Here is a 19,641-nt window from a genome sequence, read left to right as displayed (position 1 = left end):
TTGTTCAATGGATGCCACCGATTGATTGATCGATTGATTCCCATTCTGTCTTCCAGGGTCTCCTTCCCTGCGGGCATACCCTCTCCTCTCTGTGATCACCCGCCAGCCCCCCAGTGTCTCTCGCCTCGTCCCCGCCAACCCCCGCCTGGCCCAGGTGCTGACCTGCCGCCCGGCCTCAGAGACCTCCCCAGCCACTGAGACCCCAGCCCGCGAGGCTCCCGCCAGCAGCGAGTCCGAGGCCGAGCAGCCCGCCCCTCGCCTGAAAAAACCCCGCCGGAGCCGGACCATCTTCACGGAGGTGCAGCTCATGGGGCTGGAGAAAAAATTCCAGAAACAGAAATACCTGTCCACTCCTGACAGGTGAGAGTGGGGACGGGAAGGGGAGGCAGGGCAGGGAGGACCCTGGATTGAGGAGGAGGACAGGTTGGGGCAGGAAGGATCATAGGGCGGGGGGAGAGGGATGTGGGGTGGTGGGCAGGGAGGACTGTGTACCGGAGGGAGGGAGAAGAAGGGGCAGGAAGAGGGAATGCTAAGGGCAGGGAGGTTTATAACATGGTATGGGGCAGAAGGGAGGCTTAGGCAAAGAGGATCGTAGAGCAGCGAGGAGAAGGACTCTGGAAGGAGGGAGGCCCAGCCCTAAGAAAGCACCATAGGAACTGGCAGTGGCTAGCAGGAAGAGAAGGGCCTTACTGTCCCTATAGCCTCTGATTGGACTGGAAATTCCCTGTTAGTGCTCTGCACACAGTAAGCGCTCAATAAATACGATGGAATGAATGAATGAAAGGTAGAAGGGCATTTGTACATCTGCTGTGGAGGTGCTGAAGGCCGTGAGAAGCAGTGGGGCCTAGTGGGTAGAGCATGGGCCTGGGAGTCAGAAGGACCTGGGTTTTATTCCTGGCTCTGCCACTTGTCTGCCGAGTGACCTTAGACAAGTCACTTAACTTTTCTGTGACTCAGTTGCCTCATCTGGAAAATGAGACTGAAGACTGTGAGCCACATGTGGAACATGGACTGTTTCTGACCCGATTAACTTGTATCTACCCCAGCACTTAGAACAGAGCCTGGCACATAGTAAGCGCTTGACACAGACCATAAGAGGGCCCGAGCTAGGGTCAGACTGTGAGCCCATTGTTGGGTAGGGATTGTCTCTATTTGTTACCAAATTGTACATTCCAAGCACTTAGTACAGTGCTCTGGACACGGTAAGCGACTCAGTAAATGCAATTGATTGATTGACTGATGGGGCCCGGGGGTTTTGGTATGGAGAAGAGTTTCCTGCTCTCTAGTGCCAGGCCTCAATGTATTGTGGACAACCCTCTTAGCTTCCCAGGACATCAGCATATGAAATGGGTCCAGTCATCTCTCCCCAAGCGTTGGTTAAGAGATTCATGAGTTTTCCCTTTTCCAGGCATGGATGGAAAGGGAAAACTGGCACTGGCTACCCTGACCTCCTGCCAGGCTTTTTCGGCTGAGAAGAGCTCTGCCCCCTGCCCCCCGCAGAGCTGCCAAGCAGGTTAGCCTCTGGGCACAGGCTGGCATCTTGATGGACAGTTCCCATCATAACCCTATCAATCAATCAATCAATTCAATCGATCGGATTTATTGAGTACTTACTGTGTACAGAATACTGAGTTGGTGGACACATTCCCTGCCCTAATTCATCAATTGATGGTATTTATTGAGCGCTTACTTTCTGCAGAGCACTGTAGTAAGCATGGCTTGCATTTTAGACATGATTCCTATCCTCAAGGAGCTAACAGTCTTAATGGACCTTCTTCCTGGGTTCTGCAACTGGAAGGCCCCAGAGCCCAGCACCTTCACTGGATTGGTGGACAGGTGTTCTCATGCCCAGCCCACAGCCTGCTTCTCTTTGAGCTCCATAGGGAGGGGTTTGCTGGGTAACAGAGTGACATACCACCATTCCAACCAGGAAGACTGGAGGAGCAGCATGGCCTAGTGGATGGAGCACGGCCTGGGAGCCAGAAGGACCTGAGTTCTAATCCTGGCTCCTCCACTTGTCTGCTGTGTGACCTTGGGCAAGTGGTCACATCCCTTCTCTGTGCCTCAGCTCCCTCATCTGTAAAATGGAAATTAGGCCTGTGAGCCCCATGTGACCAGGGACTGCGTACAACCTGATTACCTTGTATCTACCCCAGAGCTTAGAACAGTGCCTGGCACATAGTAAGCACTCAACAAATACCATAAAAAAGCAATTATGAGGAAACCACAAGGTCCAGCTGCATCTTATTCTCTTCTGCCCCCCATCTTCTAAAACAAGCCTGGCCTTGTTGGGAGACAGGTTTCCCTGGAGTCACCAAGTGGAGAAAGGGATGGAACTGGGATCAGACCAGACTTCCACCTCCCTGTCTCTGCCTAGACCTCACCCCGTGGTAGGCAAATATTCCTACGTGGTGGATTATGGATGATTGGGGTTTACCCTGTTTGCCCTTGGGGAGTGGAAGTAATCACCTGGAACATCCCCAGGCTTCCTCACCTTCCCCAGGCTGCCCGAACTCTACATTACATCCCACTGGACTGTCCTGCCCGAACTCTACATTTCCTCCCACTGGACTGTCTCTCCATTCCTCAGTCCTGTCAAGGAGGTACAGGGGAGTAGAGGAAGTGCAGTCCTGTTCTGCTTGGCTGCTGCTCTGATCTAGGATTTTCGGGGTGATCAGAGTTGGTGGGAGATGGGGTGAATTCCCTAACCCCCGTTCCCTGAACTATGGCTCATCAGAGTTGGTTGGACTGAGCAGGCCGAGGCACCGGGAGATGGGAAAAATGATTTCTTGCCTGGGAATCAAAATGTTTTGAGATCCGCCCCTCACCTCAGCTCAGAGACTCCTCCAGGGGCATTTTGGGACCACTGAGGCTGCCCTAACTGGCCTGCTTGGGGCTGGGCCGCTAGCTGAGGAGGCCGACCCTGTGGAGCAGGCTGTCATGGCCACGCCTTGCCCTGTACGTGACTGCAGCCATGCACCATCACCCTTAATGGTACTGCTCTCTCGCACTCTATGTGTCTCTCTCTGTCTCTCTTTCTGTTTGTTTCCCTGGTTGCCAAGGTGACCCCCATGGGTTAGTGTACTTGCCGGGAGGCTGTCCCGGTGGCTATTAGTTGGAGGGTGTCAGGCTTGCTTGAAGCAGGGTTGAGTCTAGAGCAGCATTCTCCCAGAGCTCCCAGCTCTGGGGCCGGCATTGAGGAGCTGCTCCCCGGGGCTAACAGTGTGGAATGCCCATCCTGGAGGCTGAACCAGCAGCTGGGGGTTGATGACAATAACCCTCACAATAATTATGGTATCTATTAAGCTCTTACTAGGAATGAAACTGTACTAAGCACTAGGGTAGATACAAGATTGGACACACTTCCTGTCCCACAAAAGGCTCCCAGTCTAAGCAAGAGGGAGAACAGGCAACGAATTCCCATTTTACAAATAAACAAAAGGAGGCCAAGAGAAGTAAAGTGACTTGCCCAAGGTCACAGAGAAGGAAAGTGGTGGAGGCCTTCGCCCCCTGGTGGATTGCTGCTTAGAAAACAGCCCTGCAAACAGGACTGCTGGGCCAAACACAAGAGCAGCAGCTGGTGGCCAGAATCTCCGTCTGTGGCCAGAGAATGTGTCTGCTGTATTGTTACATAGTACTCTCCCAAGCGCTTAGTACAGTGTTCTGCACACAGTAAACATTCAATAAATATGATTGGCTGACTGACAGGGGCAGCGGGACCACACAGGAAAAGGTTCTACGTGAAAATTCACAGAAACTTGGTGCATACTTAGTGTGCCCCTGCCCCCCCCCGCCCCCCACCGCCACCCAACCCCTGCCTCTGCAGTCCCCTCCCTTCCCAGGGCCATGTGGATTCGGTACCAATTCTGAACCTGGATTTATTTTTCCTAATAGTATTTGTTAAGTGCTTATTATGTGCCAGGCACTGTCCTAAGCACTGGGTTAGAAGATAATCAGGTTGGACACAGTTCATGTTCCACATGGGGTTCCCAATCTTAATCCTCATTTTACAGATGAGGAAACTAAGCCCAGAGAAATAAAGCAACTTGCCCAATTTCACACATCAGACAAGTGGCAGAGCCGGGATCAGAACGCAGGTCCTTCAGATTCCCAGGCCCATGCTTTATCCACTAGCCCATGCTGCTTCTCAGTTTGTGTGGTCTCTGCTGCCCCGTGGTGGGTGCCACTGGAAGCTTCGGGGGATTTCGGTGGCCAGCCTTGCACTCCAGTCAGGAGGAAGGCAGAGCTCGCCCCAATTCAATTCCGACATAGAGCGTGACCCCTCTACCTGCTCCCCACCTTCCTTGGCATGCCAAGGGGCTGGGGTTATGCCGTGGTTCCATCCTGGTGAGGACCAGGGAGTAAGGGCCTCTCCTGCCTGGCTCAGACCAGAGCCTAGACTCCGCACTGCCTCCTTCGGGCTTGAGGTTTTCAACCAGGGAACTCTGAAGCCCCCAGCGGGAGCCTCCATCACTGCCAGCTTCCCAGCACCCCCCTGCCTCCCTCCCACCCATGACTCTAGCTTTGTGCATCTAGCTTTATTTCTATTTATTCTGACGACTTGACACCTGTCCACGTTTTGTTTTGTTGTCTGTCTCCCCCTTCTAGACTGTGAGCCCATTTTTGGGTAGGGACCATCTCCATATGTTGCCAACTTGTACTTCCCAAGCGCTTAGTACAGTGCTCTGCACACAGTAAGCACTCAATAAATATGATTGAATGAATGAATGAATGAATGACTCACCCTTCCTCCCGGTCTCACTCCCTAGGTTGGACCTGGCCCAGTCTCTGGGACTCACACAGCTCCAGGTGAAGACTTGGTACCAGAATCGCAGGATGAAGTGGAAGAAAATGGTAAGAAAGAGGAAGGCCTCTGCCCCCTCACCTCATCTCCTGGCCTCCCGAGCCTTCATCTTCCCAGCCTCCACCCACCCAGCCTCCCGATCTCCTCAGCCTCCACCTCCTTGCCTCCCCACCTCCCTGCCTTCCTCCTCCAGCCTCTCCTCATACTGACCTCCCTGTTCTCCCCATCCTCTGTCCTCCTCAGGCTCAACCCCCACAACCTTCCCGCCCCCAGCAATATCAGCCTCCCCGCCTCCCCACCCTCCCCCCTCACCCACAGGCCACTCTGCAACCCCAACCTCCCCCGTTCTCTCGGGCCTCACTGCTGAGGCCTGGAAATTCTATGGTTTCCTTCCCCAGTCTTGGCCTCCTCTCCTGGCTGGGCTGGTGAAGATAAGACAAGTAGGTACTTGGGGAAGCAGCGTGGCTCAATGGAAAGAGCACGGACTTTGAAGCCAGAGGTCATGGGTTCGAATCGCAGCTCCACCACATGTCTGCTGCGTGACCTTGGGCAAGTCACTTAACTTCTCTGAGCCTCAGTTACCTCATCTGTAAAATGGGGATTAAGACTGTGAGCCCCATGTGGGACAACTTGATCACCTTGTATCTCCCCCCAGCGCTTAGAACAGTGCTCTGCACATAGTAAGCGCTTAACAAATGCCATCATCATTATTATTATTATTATTATAGGTAGGAGAGCAGACAGTCCACCCACAGATGCCGATCTCCTTTGCACTGGGGCCTGAGGGGAAATCTCCACACCAGCTCATTGCTGTCTTCAGCAAGAGTTTATTAGTGTACCTTCCACCAGCCTGGGCCTCTCTTGTGCACTTATGAGGGACTTTCAGAGTATGGATTTGACCCTGGCCCTGCTCTCGAGGAGGAAGATGAAGCAAACAGACACGAGACAAATCAATCAATCAGTGGTATTTGCTGAGTGCTTACTAGGTGCAGAGCACTGTACTAAGCACTTGGGAGTGTATGTGAAGCAACATGGCTTAATGGATAGAGCACAGGCCTGGGATTCAGAAGGACCTGGGTTCTAATCCTGGCTCCTCCATGTATCTGCTGTATACTCTTAGGCAAGTGACTTAACTTCTCTGGGCCTCAGTTACCTCATCTGCAAAGTGGGGATTCAGAGTGTGAGCACCTTGGGGTACAGGGACTGTGTCCAATTGATTAGCTTGTATCTACTCCAGAGCTTAGAACAGTGCTTGGCACATAGTAAGTGATCAACAAGTACCATAATAATAATTATTATTATTACAATACAACAGAATTAGCAGAATTCCCTGTCCATAATGAGCTTACTAATGATAAGAAATGCAGATATTTCTGTGTGCATACGCTCCCACGTGTGCTTGATTATGTAGATTCATGCCCGGGTGGGTGGTTGGAGAATTAGAGGTGCAGTGGGATGAGTGACAGAAAAGGGGAGGGAGGAGAGAGAGAGAGAGAGAGAGAGAGAGAGAGAGAGAGAGAGAGAGAGAGAGAGAGAGAGAGAGAGAGAAGTAAATTTGCTGACAACCTGGGTTACCTTAACCTTAAGCAAAGCCTTGGTCGGAGAGGGTGTAATGCAAGGCTGGGAGCCAGGGCTTTTGTTTGTCCTCCCAGCTCAACCTCCAAGTGGGAACAAGACCCCCTCCCCACCCCGTGACTCAGTTTCCCCCAGGTGGAAAGTGTTCACAGAGTGACAAGGGCTGTAGTTTGAAAGTGTGGTGGAGGCTGCCTTAGTGAGTCATGGTTTGAGTTGATTTACTACCCACCAGCATTGGCAGGCCTTGCCCAGGTTCAAAAACACAACAAAAAACCATCTGGTCCTTTCTTCTTCATTCCTCGCCCAGGATTGACATCCCCTGCCCGGTCCCTGGATGCCCAGATTGGTGATGATGCAGAGCTGTGGGCACCCTGTGTTGGCAGATTGACCTGACCTGACCATCTTATAGCCCCTCCTTAAATGCGTTTGAGAGAAGTGTGGTGCTCCTCTCCCCATCCCCACAGTGGTTCGAGAACAGGAACAAACAAGGGTTTAGAGACCTCCTTGCAGTCCTTTTCCAGATTCTGGGAAGGAAGAGAAAGCAATGATTTGGGCACTGAAGACATTTCAGAGATCTGTGCCCTGCTTATGATGGAAGAGAAGCCATATGGCCTAGTGGATAGAGCATGGGCCTAATAGAAGGACCTGGCTTCTAATCCTGGCTCTGCCACTTCTCTGCTTTGTGATCTTGGGCAAATCACTTCACTTCTCTGGGCCTCAGTTACCTCATCTGCAAAATGGGGATTAAGACCGTGAGCCCCATTTGGGACATGGATGGAGTTCAACCTGATTAGCTTGTTTCTATCCCAGCGCTCAGTACAGTGCCTGGCACATAGTAAGTACTTAACAAATACTACTGTTATTATTATTATTATTAAATGGACTCTGTCCAACCAGATTATCTTGTATCTGCCCCAGTGCTTAGTACAGTGCCTGGCACTTAGTAAGTGCTAAAAAATTACCATTTAAAAAAACAGAGGAGGCTTAGAAATGGATTCTCAGAGTTACTGACTTGGCTGCCAAGATGGCAGCTGCCAATTTGTCACAGCCAAGATAGCATCTCTGACTAGTTGCTACTGATAGGGATTGGTAAACTGCAGAGGGTTGGGAAAATTTGTTCTTGCAGGCTCAGTGTAAGATTCCCCTTGGGGTCATCACTGCTTTGGGTCGATCCAAAAATCCTACCAGGTTTTTGCGACAAATGGAATTATTCAAAGAAACCCAAAGCAGAGGTGGACCCCTCCCCCACTGCTGCCCCCCATCTCTGCACTCACGGTCCCGGCATGAAAAGGAAGACAGAAATCTCCACCCAGTCCACTGTCCTGGAATCTCCTCTGCCAACTGGATTCCCCCTGGGGTGTGGGCTCGCCTCTTATCGACCCCAGCTCTGTGCCTCGGGAGAGTTTGGAGGAAATGGTGTACAGGGATTGTCAGCCAGGGAAAGTTCTCTGAAGACCTCCTGAAAAAATCAGCATGACCTAGGGGATAGGACACAGGCCTGGGAGTCAGAAGGACTCATTCGTTCATTCATTCAATCAATTGTATTTATTGAGCACTTACTGTGTGCAGAGCACTGTACTAAGCACTTGAAAAATACAATTCAGCAATAGAGACAATCCCTGCCCACACTGGCATTACAGACTAGAAGAGGGGAGACAGACACCAAAACAAGTAAACAGACAGCAATATAAATATATAGAATTATAGATATATACATTTGTAACAAGTAAACAAGTAAACAGGACCTGGGTTCTAATCTTGGCTCTGCTCCTTGTTGCTGTGTGACCTTGAGCAAGTCACTTCACTTCTCTGGGCCTCAGTTCCCTCATCTGTAAAATGGGGATTAACACTGTGATCCCTATGAGGGACATGGACTGTGTCCAACCTGATTAGCTTGTATCTACCCCAGTACTTAGTACAGTGCCTGGCACATAGTAAGCACTTAACATATACCTTTGTTATAAAAAATAATAAAAACAAAAAGAGGAGCCTATCTGGATCAGAGGGGCATTGTCCAAAGTGGTGGTGAGATCCTGCTTACATTTCTTCTGGAACCTGCCCAGCTTGATGGATTTGCCCCTGGTGGACTTGCATGGTGAGGAGGGAAATTACCCTGCGCAGCTTACTGACTCCTCCAGAGAGGAGCTGCTGTGTACATGGGGGAGGAGAGACAGGTCACATCAGTGAATCTCCTCCTCAGTCAATCAGTCCGTACTTCAGTGGGTATTTATCAGAACACTTTCTCTGGGTGGAGCACTACACAGCACACTTGGGAGAGCACAGTAGAATGAGTAGACATAATTCCTACTCTCAAAGAACTGACAATCTAGGGTTGGGGGAGAGAGACATTAAAATAAATTACTGGATGGGGTAAGAAACCAAGAAAAAAATATTGACATAAGAGCCCTGGAAAAGGGGAAAGGGGGAGGGGGAAGCAGAGTGGCTTAGTGGAAAAAGTACAGGCCTGGGAATCAGGGAACGAGAGTTCTAATCCCAGCTCTACCACTTGCTGGCTATGTGACCTTGGGCAAGTCGCTTAAGTTGTCTATGCCTCAGTTTGCTCAACTGTAAAATGGGGATTCAGTACCTGTTCTCCTTCCTTTTTAGACTGTGAGCACATGTGGGACAGGGACCATGTCTGACTTGATTAACTGGTATCTACCCCAAAGTTTAAAACAGTGCTTGACACGCAGTAAGTGCTTAACAAATACCATAACAATAATAGTAGCAATACTGGGATGGATACCTATGTGGCTGGAGGGGTAAGTGCAGAGATGAAATGAGGAGGGCAATAAAGTGGAGAGAGGGAGATTAGTCAGAGAAGGCTTCCTGAAGGAGCTATGATTCTAGTAGGGATTTGAACATGGGAAGGGCAGTGGTCAGTCAATCATATTTATTGAGCACTTAATGTATGCAAAGCACTGTACTAAACCCTTGGGAGAGTACCATATAACAATAAAACAGACACCATTCCCTGCTCAGAATGAGCTTACAGTCTAGAGGGGGAGACAGACATTAATATAAGTAAATAAAATTACAGATATTTACATAGTGCTGTGGGACTCTGTCAGATAATAATAATAATGGTATCTGTTAAGCACTTACTACGTGCCAAGCAATGTTCTAAGTGCTAGGGTAGAGACAAGGTAATCAGGTTGTCCCACATGGGGCTCACAGTTTTCATCCCCATTTTACAGATGAGGTAACTGAGGCACAGTGAAGTTAAGTGACTTGCCCAAAGTCACACAGCTGATAAGTGGCAGAGGTGGGATTAGAACCCATGACCTCTGACTTCTAAGCCCGTGCTTTTCCACACAGCCACAGATGCAAAAGGGGAGGAGATTCCAGGCAGGAGGGAAGGTGTGAGCAAAAGTTGGCAGCAACAGAGATGAAGGCAAGGCAATGTAAGTAGGTGGGCATCAGATCAATCAATCGATCGATCGATCAATAGTACTGAGTGCTTACTATATGCTGAGCACTGTACTAAGTGCTTGGGTAGACCAATACAACATAATTAGCAGGCAGATTCCCTGCCCATCATGAGCTTACAGTCTAGAGGACACAGGAGGGAAGTATGCAGGCTGGGGTGTAGTGGGAGAGGAGTGAGCATAAGAAGCTGGGAGAAATTGAGCATTTAAAAGCTCTGTGGTCTGCTCTCCAGGCTCTGTTTCCCCAGACCAGGCAATACCATTCATGAAGCATTTCCCTGGTGCTAAGCAGTCTACCAAAAGACTTGGGGAGGTACAGGAAGAAGGGAAGAACTTTCCCCTGCCCTTGAGGGGCTTGCCATCTAGTAGGGAACACCAGCCAAATGCTAAAGAACCCCAGCAAAAGCAAGTGATGGAGATGTAGAAACATTTATATATTATAGAGGGTGGGGAGATGTCCTGTAGAGGTCAGCAAGACCAGTGCCTCACACTTTCACTGCCCTCTGGACTGTAAGCTCATTGTGGGCAGGGAATGTGTCTTTTAGTGCCATATTGTTCTCTCCCAAGCACTTAGTACAGTGCTCTGCACATATAAGCGCTCAATTAAAATGATTGACTTTCACCACCATTCAAGCTTAAGCTCCTTCCGGGGAGGTCTTTTACTTCCACTGTACTTTCCCAGACACTTAGTGGGGATTCAACAACTAGCATTTCTACCACCACTACAAATCGTTCTGATCAGGTGCCTAGCTACTCCTTTAATAATAATAATAATAATAATAATAATAATAATAATAATAATAATAATAATAATAATAATAATAATTCTGGCATTTGTTAAGCACTTACTATGTGCCAAGCACTCTACTAAGCACTGGGGTAGATACAGGATAATTAGGTCTCACATAAGGCTCATAATCTGATAGACGTAAGACCAGGTATTGAATTTTTGCAGATGAGGGAACTGAGGCATGGCAAAGTGAAGTGATTTGCCCAAGTTCATACGGCAGATGAGTGGCAGAGCCAGGATTAGAACCCAGGTCCTCCAACTCCCAGGCCTATGCTCTTTCCACTAGACCACACTGCTACTCCTTCCTTTAAGCCCCAGAGAGATCCTGCTGATCTGGCTTTGGCCCTGTAGTAGCACTGGAAACTGGGCATGCCCTGATGGCCTATGAGAAGAGATGGGTGTGTTTGCACAGTTTTCCAGGGGAGAAAGAGGGAGGGGGCTTGACCCCCTGTTCAGTGAGCCCGCTGTTGGATAGGGACCGTCTCTATATGTTGCCAACTTGTACTTCCCAAGTGCTTAGTACAGTGCTCTGCACACAGTAAGTGCTCAATAAATACGATTGAATGAATGAATGAGAAGTGTAGGGAGGGACAGAGGATGAGATTGGCCCCAGCCCAGAGGACAGCCTTTTGGAAGGGAAGGCAAAGGCTCAGTTGGCGGTGGTACCTGGCAAGGGGAGAGGGGAGAGATAATTGCTTGTTTCAATTAGGTGTGTCCGGAGGCAAGGGGCCAAAACATGAAATCCTGTAGCAGCCAAGAAAGTCCTTATCTCTTAATGAGGGCACTTCCTGGAACGCTCAACTCCTCTAAGAAAATGGTCTGATTGTTTTCTCTGCAGTAGGAAAAAGAGCAGAGTGAGCGGGCCCAGGCCGTGTGGGCGGTGTTTGCTAATTGCTTCAGTCGGACTTTCCGTTGCCAATTAGGTGACTGCTGGAGGTCTGCCCTCTCAGAGGTCAATTGAAGACCTGGAAGGGTCAAGTTTCATCATTCCATCCAGCTTTGACCACTGTCCAATCAATCACTTTGGGCTCTCGGGAGCATTTGGGAAAGTACACTATGACAGAGTTGGAAGACAGACATGTTCCCTACCTACAAGAAGCTTACAGTCCACAGCAGGAGACAGACATTAAAATAGATTCAGGGGAAACAGGAAAGTTTAAGTACTCTGGGGCTGGGATGAGTATTGGAGAACTGTCAATCGATCACTTGTATTTATTGAGCGCTTACTGTATGCAGAACACGGTACTAGCAGCCTCTCCACTAGGAGCTACAGCCATCAAGCACCATCCCTCAAGCAGGCCCTGTCGATAGCAGACAGTGCCAATGGCATAATAACTGTGGTATTTGTTAAGTGTTGACTGTGTGCCCAGCTCTGAGGTAGAACCCAGAACTGACGTAGAAGATTAGATTGGACCCAGTCCCACATGGGGCTCACAGTCTGAAAGAGAAGGGACAAAGAATATTTAATCTCCATTTAGTACAACGGGAAACTGAGGCCCAGAGAAGTTCAGTGACTTGCCCAAAGTCTCACAGCAGAAAAGGGGCAGCTCTGGGATTAGAACCCGGGTCTCCTGACACCCAGCCCTGTGCTCTTTCCCCTAGGCCAATCCTATTTTTCACATGGAGATTGTCGGGGGCCAAAGGGGAAACCCCCATCAGAGCAAAAGACCCTTGTGGACAGGGAATGTGCCTCATGTTTCTGTTGTCTTTTCCCAAGAGCCTAATACAGTGCCCCACATTCATCCAATGCTTGATACATAGCTTTATGACCCCATGGAAATGAGGGGAACTCTGACAGGATATTTCCACCTGAAAGGGCCTTTCCATATAGATCATTAAGGCCACTGAGTGGAAAATGGTGTTTTGCTCAAAGAGATTTATGAAACAGGGGTCAGGGAGACAAGAATTGATTGTGTGTCATTGGATGTGAGTGCATCATTCCGATCCCTTCCACAGCGGCCATTTGACTCTCTTCATGCACCGCTTGCCCTTCTACCAGAGGGGTCTTGGCTTCCATTGGGGCTAGGAATCACCCCAGAGGCACAGAGCTAACTTCCCTGTGGCCCAGTTCCTGGCGCAGTTGTTCTGCTCACTGGGCACTGAGGTCATTGGCATCATCACATCACTGAGGTGGTCAGTCAATCCTCTCCAGCTTGGAAGGTTAACTATTGAGTGTTACGGTTCTGTAGAAGCTGGGAATGGGTTGGGGGGTGGGAAGGGGAAGGGGTTGGAAGGAATCAGTTTTCCAAGCTGAGCCAGCCCTGGACTGTCCTTCAGGTGAGATTCCATGGGGCTGAGAGCCCACCAGAACTCCTTGGTCAACTGCATTTCCTATCGAAGAGATGTGACCTGATAGGAAAGAGCACTGGAATGGGAGTTGGGAAACCTGGGCTCTAATCTTGACTCAGTCACCTGTCGGTTGTGTGACCTTGGGCCAGTTACTTAACCTCTCGGTACCTTAGTTTCCTCATCTGTAAAATGGGGATTCAAAGTCTGTTCTCCCTCCCCCTTAGCCTGGGAGCCCCAGGTGGGACAGTGATTCTTTCTGATCTGATTATCTTGTATCTACCCCAGTGCTTAGTACAGAGCTTGGCACATAGTAGGTGCTTGACAGATACCCCCACAAAAGTATTTCAAAATAAAGTCATCTTAGTTTTCGATTCTTCAATAACATTATTGAAAACCTACTCTAAGCAGAACACTATAATAAGCACCTAGGAGAGTGTGATAGTGTGGTAAAAGACATGATCCCTGACCTCAAAGAGCTTACGATTTGTTGGGGGAGACATCCCTTTCATTCCAAAGCATCTTTGTACCATCTGACTCATTTAAGTAGAGCAAAGCATTATTATCCCCACACTGCAGATGAGGAAACTAAGGTACAGAGGCTTAAAGTGTCTTGTCCCAACTCACCGAGCAGTCTAGTATCAGAGTTGGGTTAGAACTCAGGTTTCTTGACACCAAATTCCAGGCCCTTTCCGCAAGACTACTCTCTCGCTCCAATATTATGTCCTAATTTACAGCCTCAATCAGTCAATCCATCATATTTTTTGAGAACCTAATGAGTACAGAGCATTGTAATAAGTGCTAGGGCAAGTATAATAGAGGTGAAAGATACACTTCATGCCTCTGAGGTGTTAAAAGTCAAATGGGGGAAACAGACACAGAATAATTTGTGGTTAGGAGGAAGAGGAGGATGGAAAGATGGATTAGTGATTAAGTGCTTAAATAGTAGGAATGCATCTATCGATATGTATGAAAATGCTAGAAGGGGGCAGTGAGTGCATAAATGCTGAGGGACTTGGACAATGGGAGAAGAAAATGAATCAGGGAAAGCCTCTTGAAGGAGGCGGGCTTTCAGGAGGGTTTTGAAGAATGGAGGAGCTGTGCCCTGGTGGATTTGAAGCAAGAGGGAGTTGGGAGTGATTTTGTAGGGATGAGTTAACATAGGCAGCTACCAACAAGGAAGTCTTCCCAGCTCAGTCTCTGAATATTCATCCATCTGTGATGGTCTGACACCTGTTACCACTGCTCCTCTCCGACTGAAGGGGTCAAAGGCATTCTCACTGAAGCCTGCGAATTTCCAGGGATGGATCAGGCAGGGCAGGACAAGGTTCTGGGCAACTTCCTTTTTTTCACTAGCCAAAAAGCTCAGGCAGATGGAAGCCTTCTGTGTGGACAGTCTTATAAGATTTGGAACTTTCAGCCCAGGAAGACAGAGACTGAGAGGGGGACCCTATTAATGTCTAGAAAACAATTAAGGAGGTGGGTGAGGTAAACATGGAATTGTTGCTCAGCAAATAATAATAATAATGGTATTTGTTAAGTGCTTACTATGTGCAAAGCACTGTTCTAAGTGCTGGGGGATACAAGGTGATCAAGTTGTCCCATGTGGGCCTCACAGTCTTAATCCCCATTTTACAGATGAGGGAGCTGAGGCACAGAGAAGTTAACTAACTTGCCCAAAGTCACACAGCTGACAACTGGCAGAATCAGGATTTGAACTCATGACCTCTGGCTCCAAAGCCCGTACTCTTTCCACTGAGCCATGCTGCTTCTATATCCCACGGCCTCAGGATAAGGGAACCCCCTGAACCTTCCCTACCACATACACATTGAGGCTTGAAAGGGGAAAGGTGCCAAACAAACATTGTGACCTAGAGAATAGAGCATGGGCCTGGGAGTCAGAGCACCTGGATTCTAATCCCAGCTCCACCATTAGCCTGCTCTGTGACTTGGGCAAGTTAGTTAACTTCTCTGTGCCTCTGTTTCCTCAACTATAAAATGGAAATTTAATTCCCATTCTCCCTCCTACTTAGACTGTGAGCCCCATGTGGGGCAGGGACTGTGTCTGACCTGATTGCCTTATATCTACCCCAGGGCTTAGAACCATGCTTGACAAATAGTAAGTGCTTAACAAATACCATAAGAAAAAAACAGATCTTTACCCACGTGGTGATAAAGATATGGGATTTGGTACAATAAGCTTGTGCAGGAGGAAGGCATCAGCACAAGAAGGGTTTGGATAAAGGTTGAGAGGGAGTGGAGAAATTCATGGGTGACAGGGGTCTCTAGAGGGAAGGGTTAGGGCTGCTGAATGGCAGGTGGGGATGCTATCTCATGGATTTCCCAAACATTCTGTGGGTTGGAGGCAGAACACTGGGTGGACCATGAGCCTGACCCTGGAAAGACCATGCTCACAGGCTTACATGTTTATGTTCCACAGGTCCTCAAAGGAGGACAGGAAGCCCCCACCAAGCCAAAAGGCCGTCCCAAGAAGAACTCCATCCCCACGTCAGAAGAAATCGAGGCCGAGGAGAAGATGAATAGCGAGCTCCAGCCCCAGCCCCAGGATCAGCACAAACCTGAGGAGGAGGAGGAGGGCGAGGAGCAAGAGGAACCGAGAGCCCAAGAGGAACCGAAGGTGTCCGACTTCCCCTCAGAGGCACCCACAACCCCGGAGCGGCCCCCAGAGGGGCTCCCGCCTTCTCCGCCATCTGCCTCGTCATCAAGCTAAAGCAAAACTTGAGGGAACAGGCCGGAGGGGGAGACTAGCGGGGGTCACTCCCAAATGACAACTCGACACACCTGGTGCCTTTGAGAATCAAACAATGGGTGAGGAGAGGAGGGAAGATTGTTCCACTGTCTCCCCTCTTTCCTGGAGAGTCGTCCCATCCTCACCCCGCTGTGCTTGACAAGGTCTTGCTCACCTCAGGGCGGGAGGGCGGGTCTTCTCCAGTTAAAACGGGTATAAGAAGCCCCCAAGTTGCTCAACCTGATTAGGGGAGGGTCTGGGGGTCCCCATCACTGTTGGGGGAGGGGCTTCCGGTCCAGGACTGGGTAAGAGAAATCCCCCCTTTGTGGTCTACACTGCCTTCTGCTCTTTCCTCTGCCAATGTCAGGCATTGCCATGACAGAAAAGGAAAGAGAGAGAGACAGAGAGAGAGAGGCAGAGTAGCCTCACTGATCCAGCACTTATTTCTGTAGGATTTTAAAAAGCATCCGATGTGTTTTGAGTCGGGCAGGGAGGGCTGGGGCAGGGGCATGAAGAGTTATAGGAGCCATTGCTGGAGAAAGCTTGTGTGTGTTTGTTGAAGATGTGTGTGTGCCTTTGACCTATTAAAGGGTGGTAGGATTACCCATCACCAAAGTGCCTTGTTCTTCCTGGAGTTGGCAGAAAGCTGCAAAGCAGTTGTGTTAAAACCTTTATTTTTTATCAGAAGGCAATAAATAATGAAACAGGATTGGATGTTGGCAGTGTTCTGGAGTCCTCCTGTCATGGCCTCCTGTCATGGCAGAGAAGCAGCAGGGCTCAGTGGAAAGAGCATGGGCTTGGGAGTTAGAGGTCATGGGTTCTAATCCTGATCCCCCACATGTCTGCTGTGTGACTTTGGGCAAGTTACTTAACTTCTTTGAGCCTCAGTGACCTCATCTGTAAATGGGGATTAAGATTGTAAGCCCCACGTTGGACAACATGATCACCTTGTATCCCCCCCAGCGCTTAGAACAGTGCTTTGCACTTAGTAAGCGCTTAACAAATGCCATCATTATTATTATTATTATGACCTGGAGGAGTCTGGAGCTGGCGTAGTAGACCCCAGTGGGGAAGGAAGAATCAGGGGTTCCTGTGGACTACACACTGTTCCCATCTTTGGTCTCCCTTCTTGCCTGCCAGAAGGTAAAGCCTAAGGATATCCCCTCAGGCCTAACCTGTGGAACAGGGTGTTGCTGATGGCACCAAGATTATCCAGAATATCTTTGCCAGCTCTCTTCCCACACCCCCGCCTACGCACCTACCCAACAGGACAGACATTTAGCTGTCACCGGGTGGGCAAGATTTATCCATCCTCTCTCTTGGGTGGTCGCCCTGTGTCAAGTGCTGCTGCAGGCATTGTACTGAAAGCAGAACATAACTTAGTGTTTTCACAAGAAGCATTATATGGAAATTCCTGAGTCTTCCAGAACCTATTTCAAGAACATGAGAATAAAAACAAAGGATAAACTCAATCTCCTAACAATTTTAGGCTTAGAAGAGGGTCTCAAAATGGCCATGCTTCAGAAGTTCTGAGGGGAAAATCCTCAGAGTTCTGCAGTACCCTTGCCAGCAGTGTGGCTTAATGGATAGAACAAGAGCTTGGGAACCGAAGGACCTAGTTCTAATCCTGGCTCCACCACATGTCTGCTGCGTGACCTTGGGCAAGTCACTTAACTTCTTCAGACATAGTAAGCACTTAACAAGTACCATAATTATTGTTGTTGTTAATATTATTATTATTACCTCACAGTGCTCCCTGAGGCTGTTGCCTCTTCCACTTACTGTTTGAAGCTGGCCCTGGGTTAGGGGAGAGTGAGGAGATCAGCTGGAAACTATGCGGTCTTTGGTATAAAACCACGTGATATGTTGTGATAGCTGGAGATGACCATAGGAGCCTCCTTCCACCCTCAAACAATGTGGAGTAGTTCTTCAAGAGAAGGAAGGCTCGGAAAGTCATGTGAGCAGTTGTTCATTCATTCATTCAATCGTATTTATTGAGCACTTGCGTGTGCAGAGCACTGTACTAAGCACTTGGGAAGTACAAGTTGGCAACATATAGAACAACTACCCATACCCACAGAACAACTACCCATACCTTCCCGTGGCTCTGAAGAAACATCAAGTGATGATCTAGTCATCTGGCTGGTGAATGGGTTGAGGAGGGACAGGGATAATAATAGTAATAATGATGGTATTTGTTAAGTGCTTATTATGTGCCAAGTTCTAACCACTGGGGTAGATACAAGGTAAGCAGGTTGTCCCAAATGGGGCTGACAGTCTTAATCCTCATTTTACAGATGAGTTAATTGAGGCACAGAGAAGTTAAGTGGCTTGCCCAAGGTCACATATCAGACAAGTGACAGAGTCAGGATTAGAACCCATGTCCTCTGACTCTCAAGCCCATGTTCTTTCCACTAAACCATGCTGTTTCTCATAGGGGAGGTAATGGAGGGGGCTGAGGTCTCAGAAGCCTAAGGAGGGAGAGATGGTTTGTGTCTCTCCAAGGTAGCAGTCCTTTCATGATCTTCATTCTGAATTTCCCTCAGTGGGAAGGGAGCATGCTCTTCCAATGGTGAAGAGCAGTGTGGCTCAGTGGAAAGAGCATGGGCCTGGGAGTTAGAGAATCCTAGCTCTGCCACGTGCCGACTGTGTGACCTCGGGCAAGCTACTTAACTTTTCTGTGCCTCAGTTACCTCAATTGTAAAATGGAGATTCAACACCTGTTCTCCCTCCTGCCTAGATCATAGGCCCTATGTGGGACAGGGACTGTGTCCGACCTGATCATTTTGTATCTTCACCAGCACTACAAACAGTGCTAGACACAGAGTAAGCACTTTACAAATGCCACAATTATTACACGAACTGATCCTAGCCCAGCTGCTTTGGAACTTTCTCCTCCTTGCCAAGATGGGTCAAGCACTGGGTAGGAGACTAACATCCCCTCCCTATCTCTGCTGCAGTCCGAAAACCTCATTCTTGTCCACTGCTCTCTCCTTCCCAATCCCCATCTCAATCTGGATCATTTCATTTGGTTTCTAGAAACCCACTGAACCCCAGCCATTTGTTTCTGGGGCCCTGAGTGAGATCCTGAGTGAAGACAGGGATGGATTGGGCCTTGGTAGGTGTGGATCAGACTCAGTATTGGCAGACACCGGGGTGGCTTGGGTCTCAGTACTGGCAGAGATAGAGGTGGATCAGACCCAGTACCAGCTGACTTGCGGTTGGATTCGGCCTCAGACCTGGTGGAGACTGAGTGGACTGGACATCATTTGTGCCAGTTCTGCGGGTTTGATCGGGAGGCTTTTTGTCTTCGGGTTCCTTCCTTCCTCTCTCTCCTGTCTCTCGATGGCACCGGAATGGGGAAAGGAATGGGAAAATGTTCTCAGAAATCAGTGCCTGCAGTGGCCCACATACTACTGTTCAAAAATCACTGCCCATGGAATTGAGATGGTGGCAAAGTAGTGACTCTGAGAAAGAGAAAAGAAATGTTTTCCTAGTGAGGGAGGCGGGGGCTGGAAGAGGCAGATGAGAAATGTTAATCAGGCAGCTATTTACCCAGTAAGAATGTTCCCAGGGGGAGACCAAAAGCATCTCTTCTGCACAGGTGAAATAAGACAGCCAGCAGTGGTGTAGGTTTCCCATCAAAGAACCACCTAAGGCAACTTGAGACCCAGTAGGAATTCTGAAAAATGACCTGCTAATATAGATGGCAAATACCACAGAGGCTACTGAGGTGGCTATCCTGGCAACTGCCTGTTAGGTTATTGGGCTCTGGTACAGCATTGATTGTGTGCCCCTCCAGGTACCCAGAATGCATCTGTATGTGTAGGAGAATAACTATCATACAGAAGAGTGCAGAATGCAGCTGCACGCGCAGGAGGATGACCATCACATTTTTGTTTGTGAGTGCGGTATTTGTTAAGAGCTGACTATGTGCCAGACACTGTACTAAGCACTGGGGTAGATACAAGCTAATCAGGTTGGACACAGTCCATGTCCCACATGGGGC

At 49.0% G+C, this 19,641-nt stretch overlaps 1 protein-coding gene across 1 annotated transcript in view; it reads left to right on the top strand.

Moving 5' to 3' along the window:
- Positions 1-16,341, top strand: part of BARX2 (BARX homeobox 2) — a 53,562-nt gene extending 37,221 nt beyond the window's left edge. Inside the window, exons 2-4 of the mRNA XM_038753322.1 lie at positions 57-360; positions 4,770-4,854; positions 15,324-16,341. Coding sequence (XP_038609250.1) covers positions 57-360; positions 4,770-4,854; positions 15,324-15,614 — 680 coding nt within the window. The 3' untranslated portion in view covers positions 15,615-16,341. The remainder of the gene's footprint in view (positions 1-56; positions 361-4,769; positions 4,855-15,323) is intronic.
- The last annotated feature ends 3,300 nt before the right edge of the window (positions 16,342-19,641 follow it).

Source organism: Tachyglossus aculeatus, chromosome 11, assembly GCF_015852505.1.
Source record: "Tachyglossus aculeatus isolate mTacAcu1 chromosome 11, mTacAcu1.pri, whole genome shotgun sequence".
Lineage (NCBI taxonomy): Eukaryota > Metazoa > Chordata > Mammalia > Monotremata > Tachyglossidae > Tachyglossus > Tachyglossus aculeatus.
The sequence above is the reverse complement of the archived record's forward strand: the minus strand, read 5'-3'. Positions and strand labels throughout refer to the sequence as shown.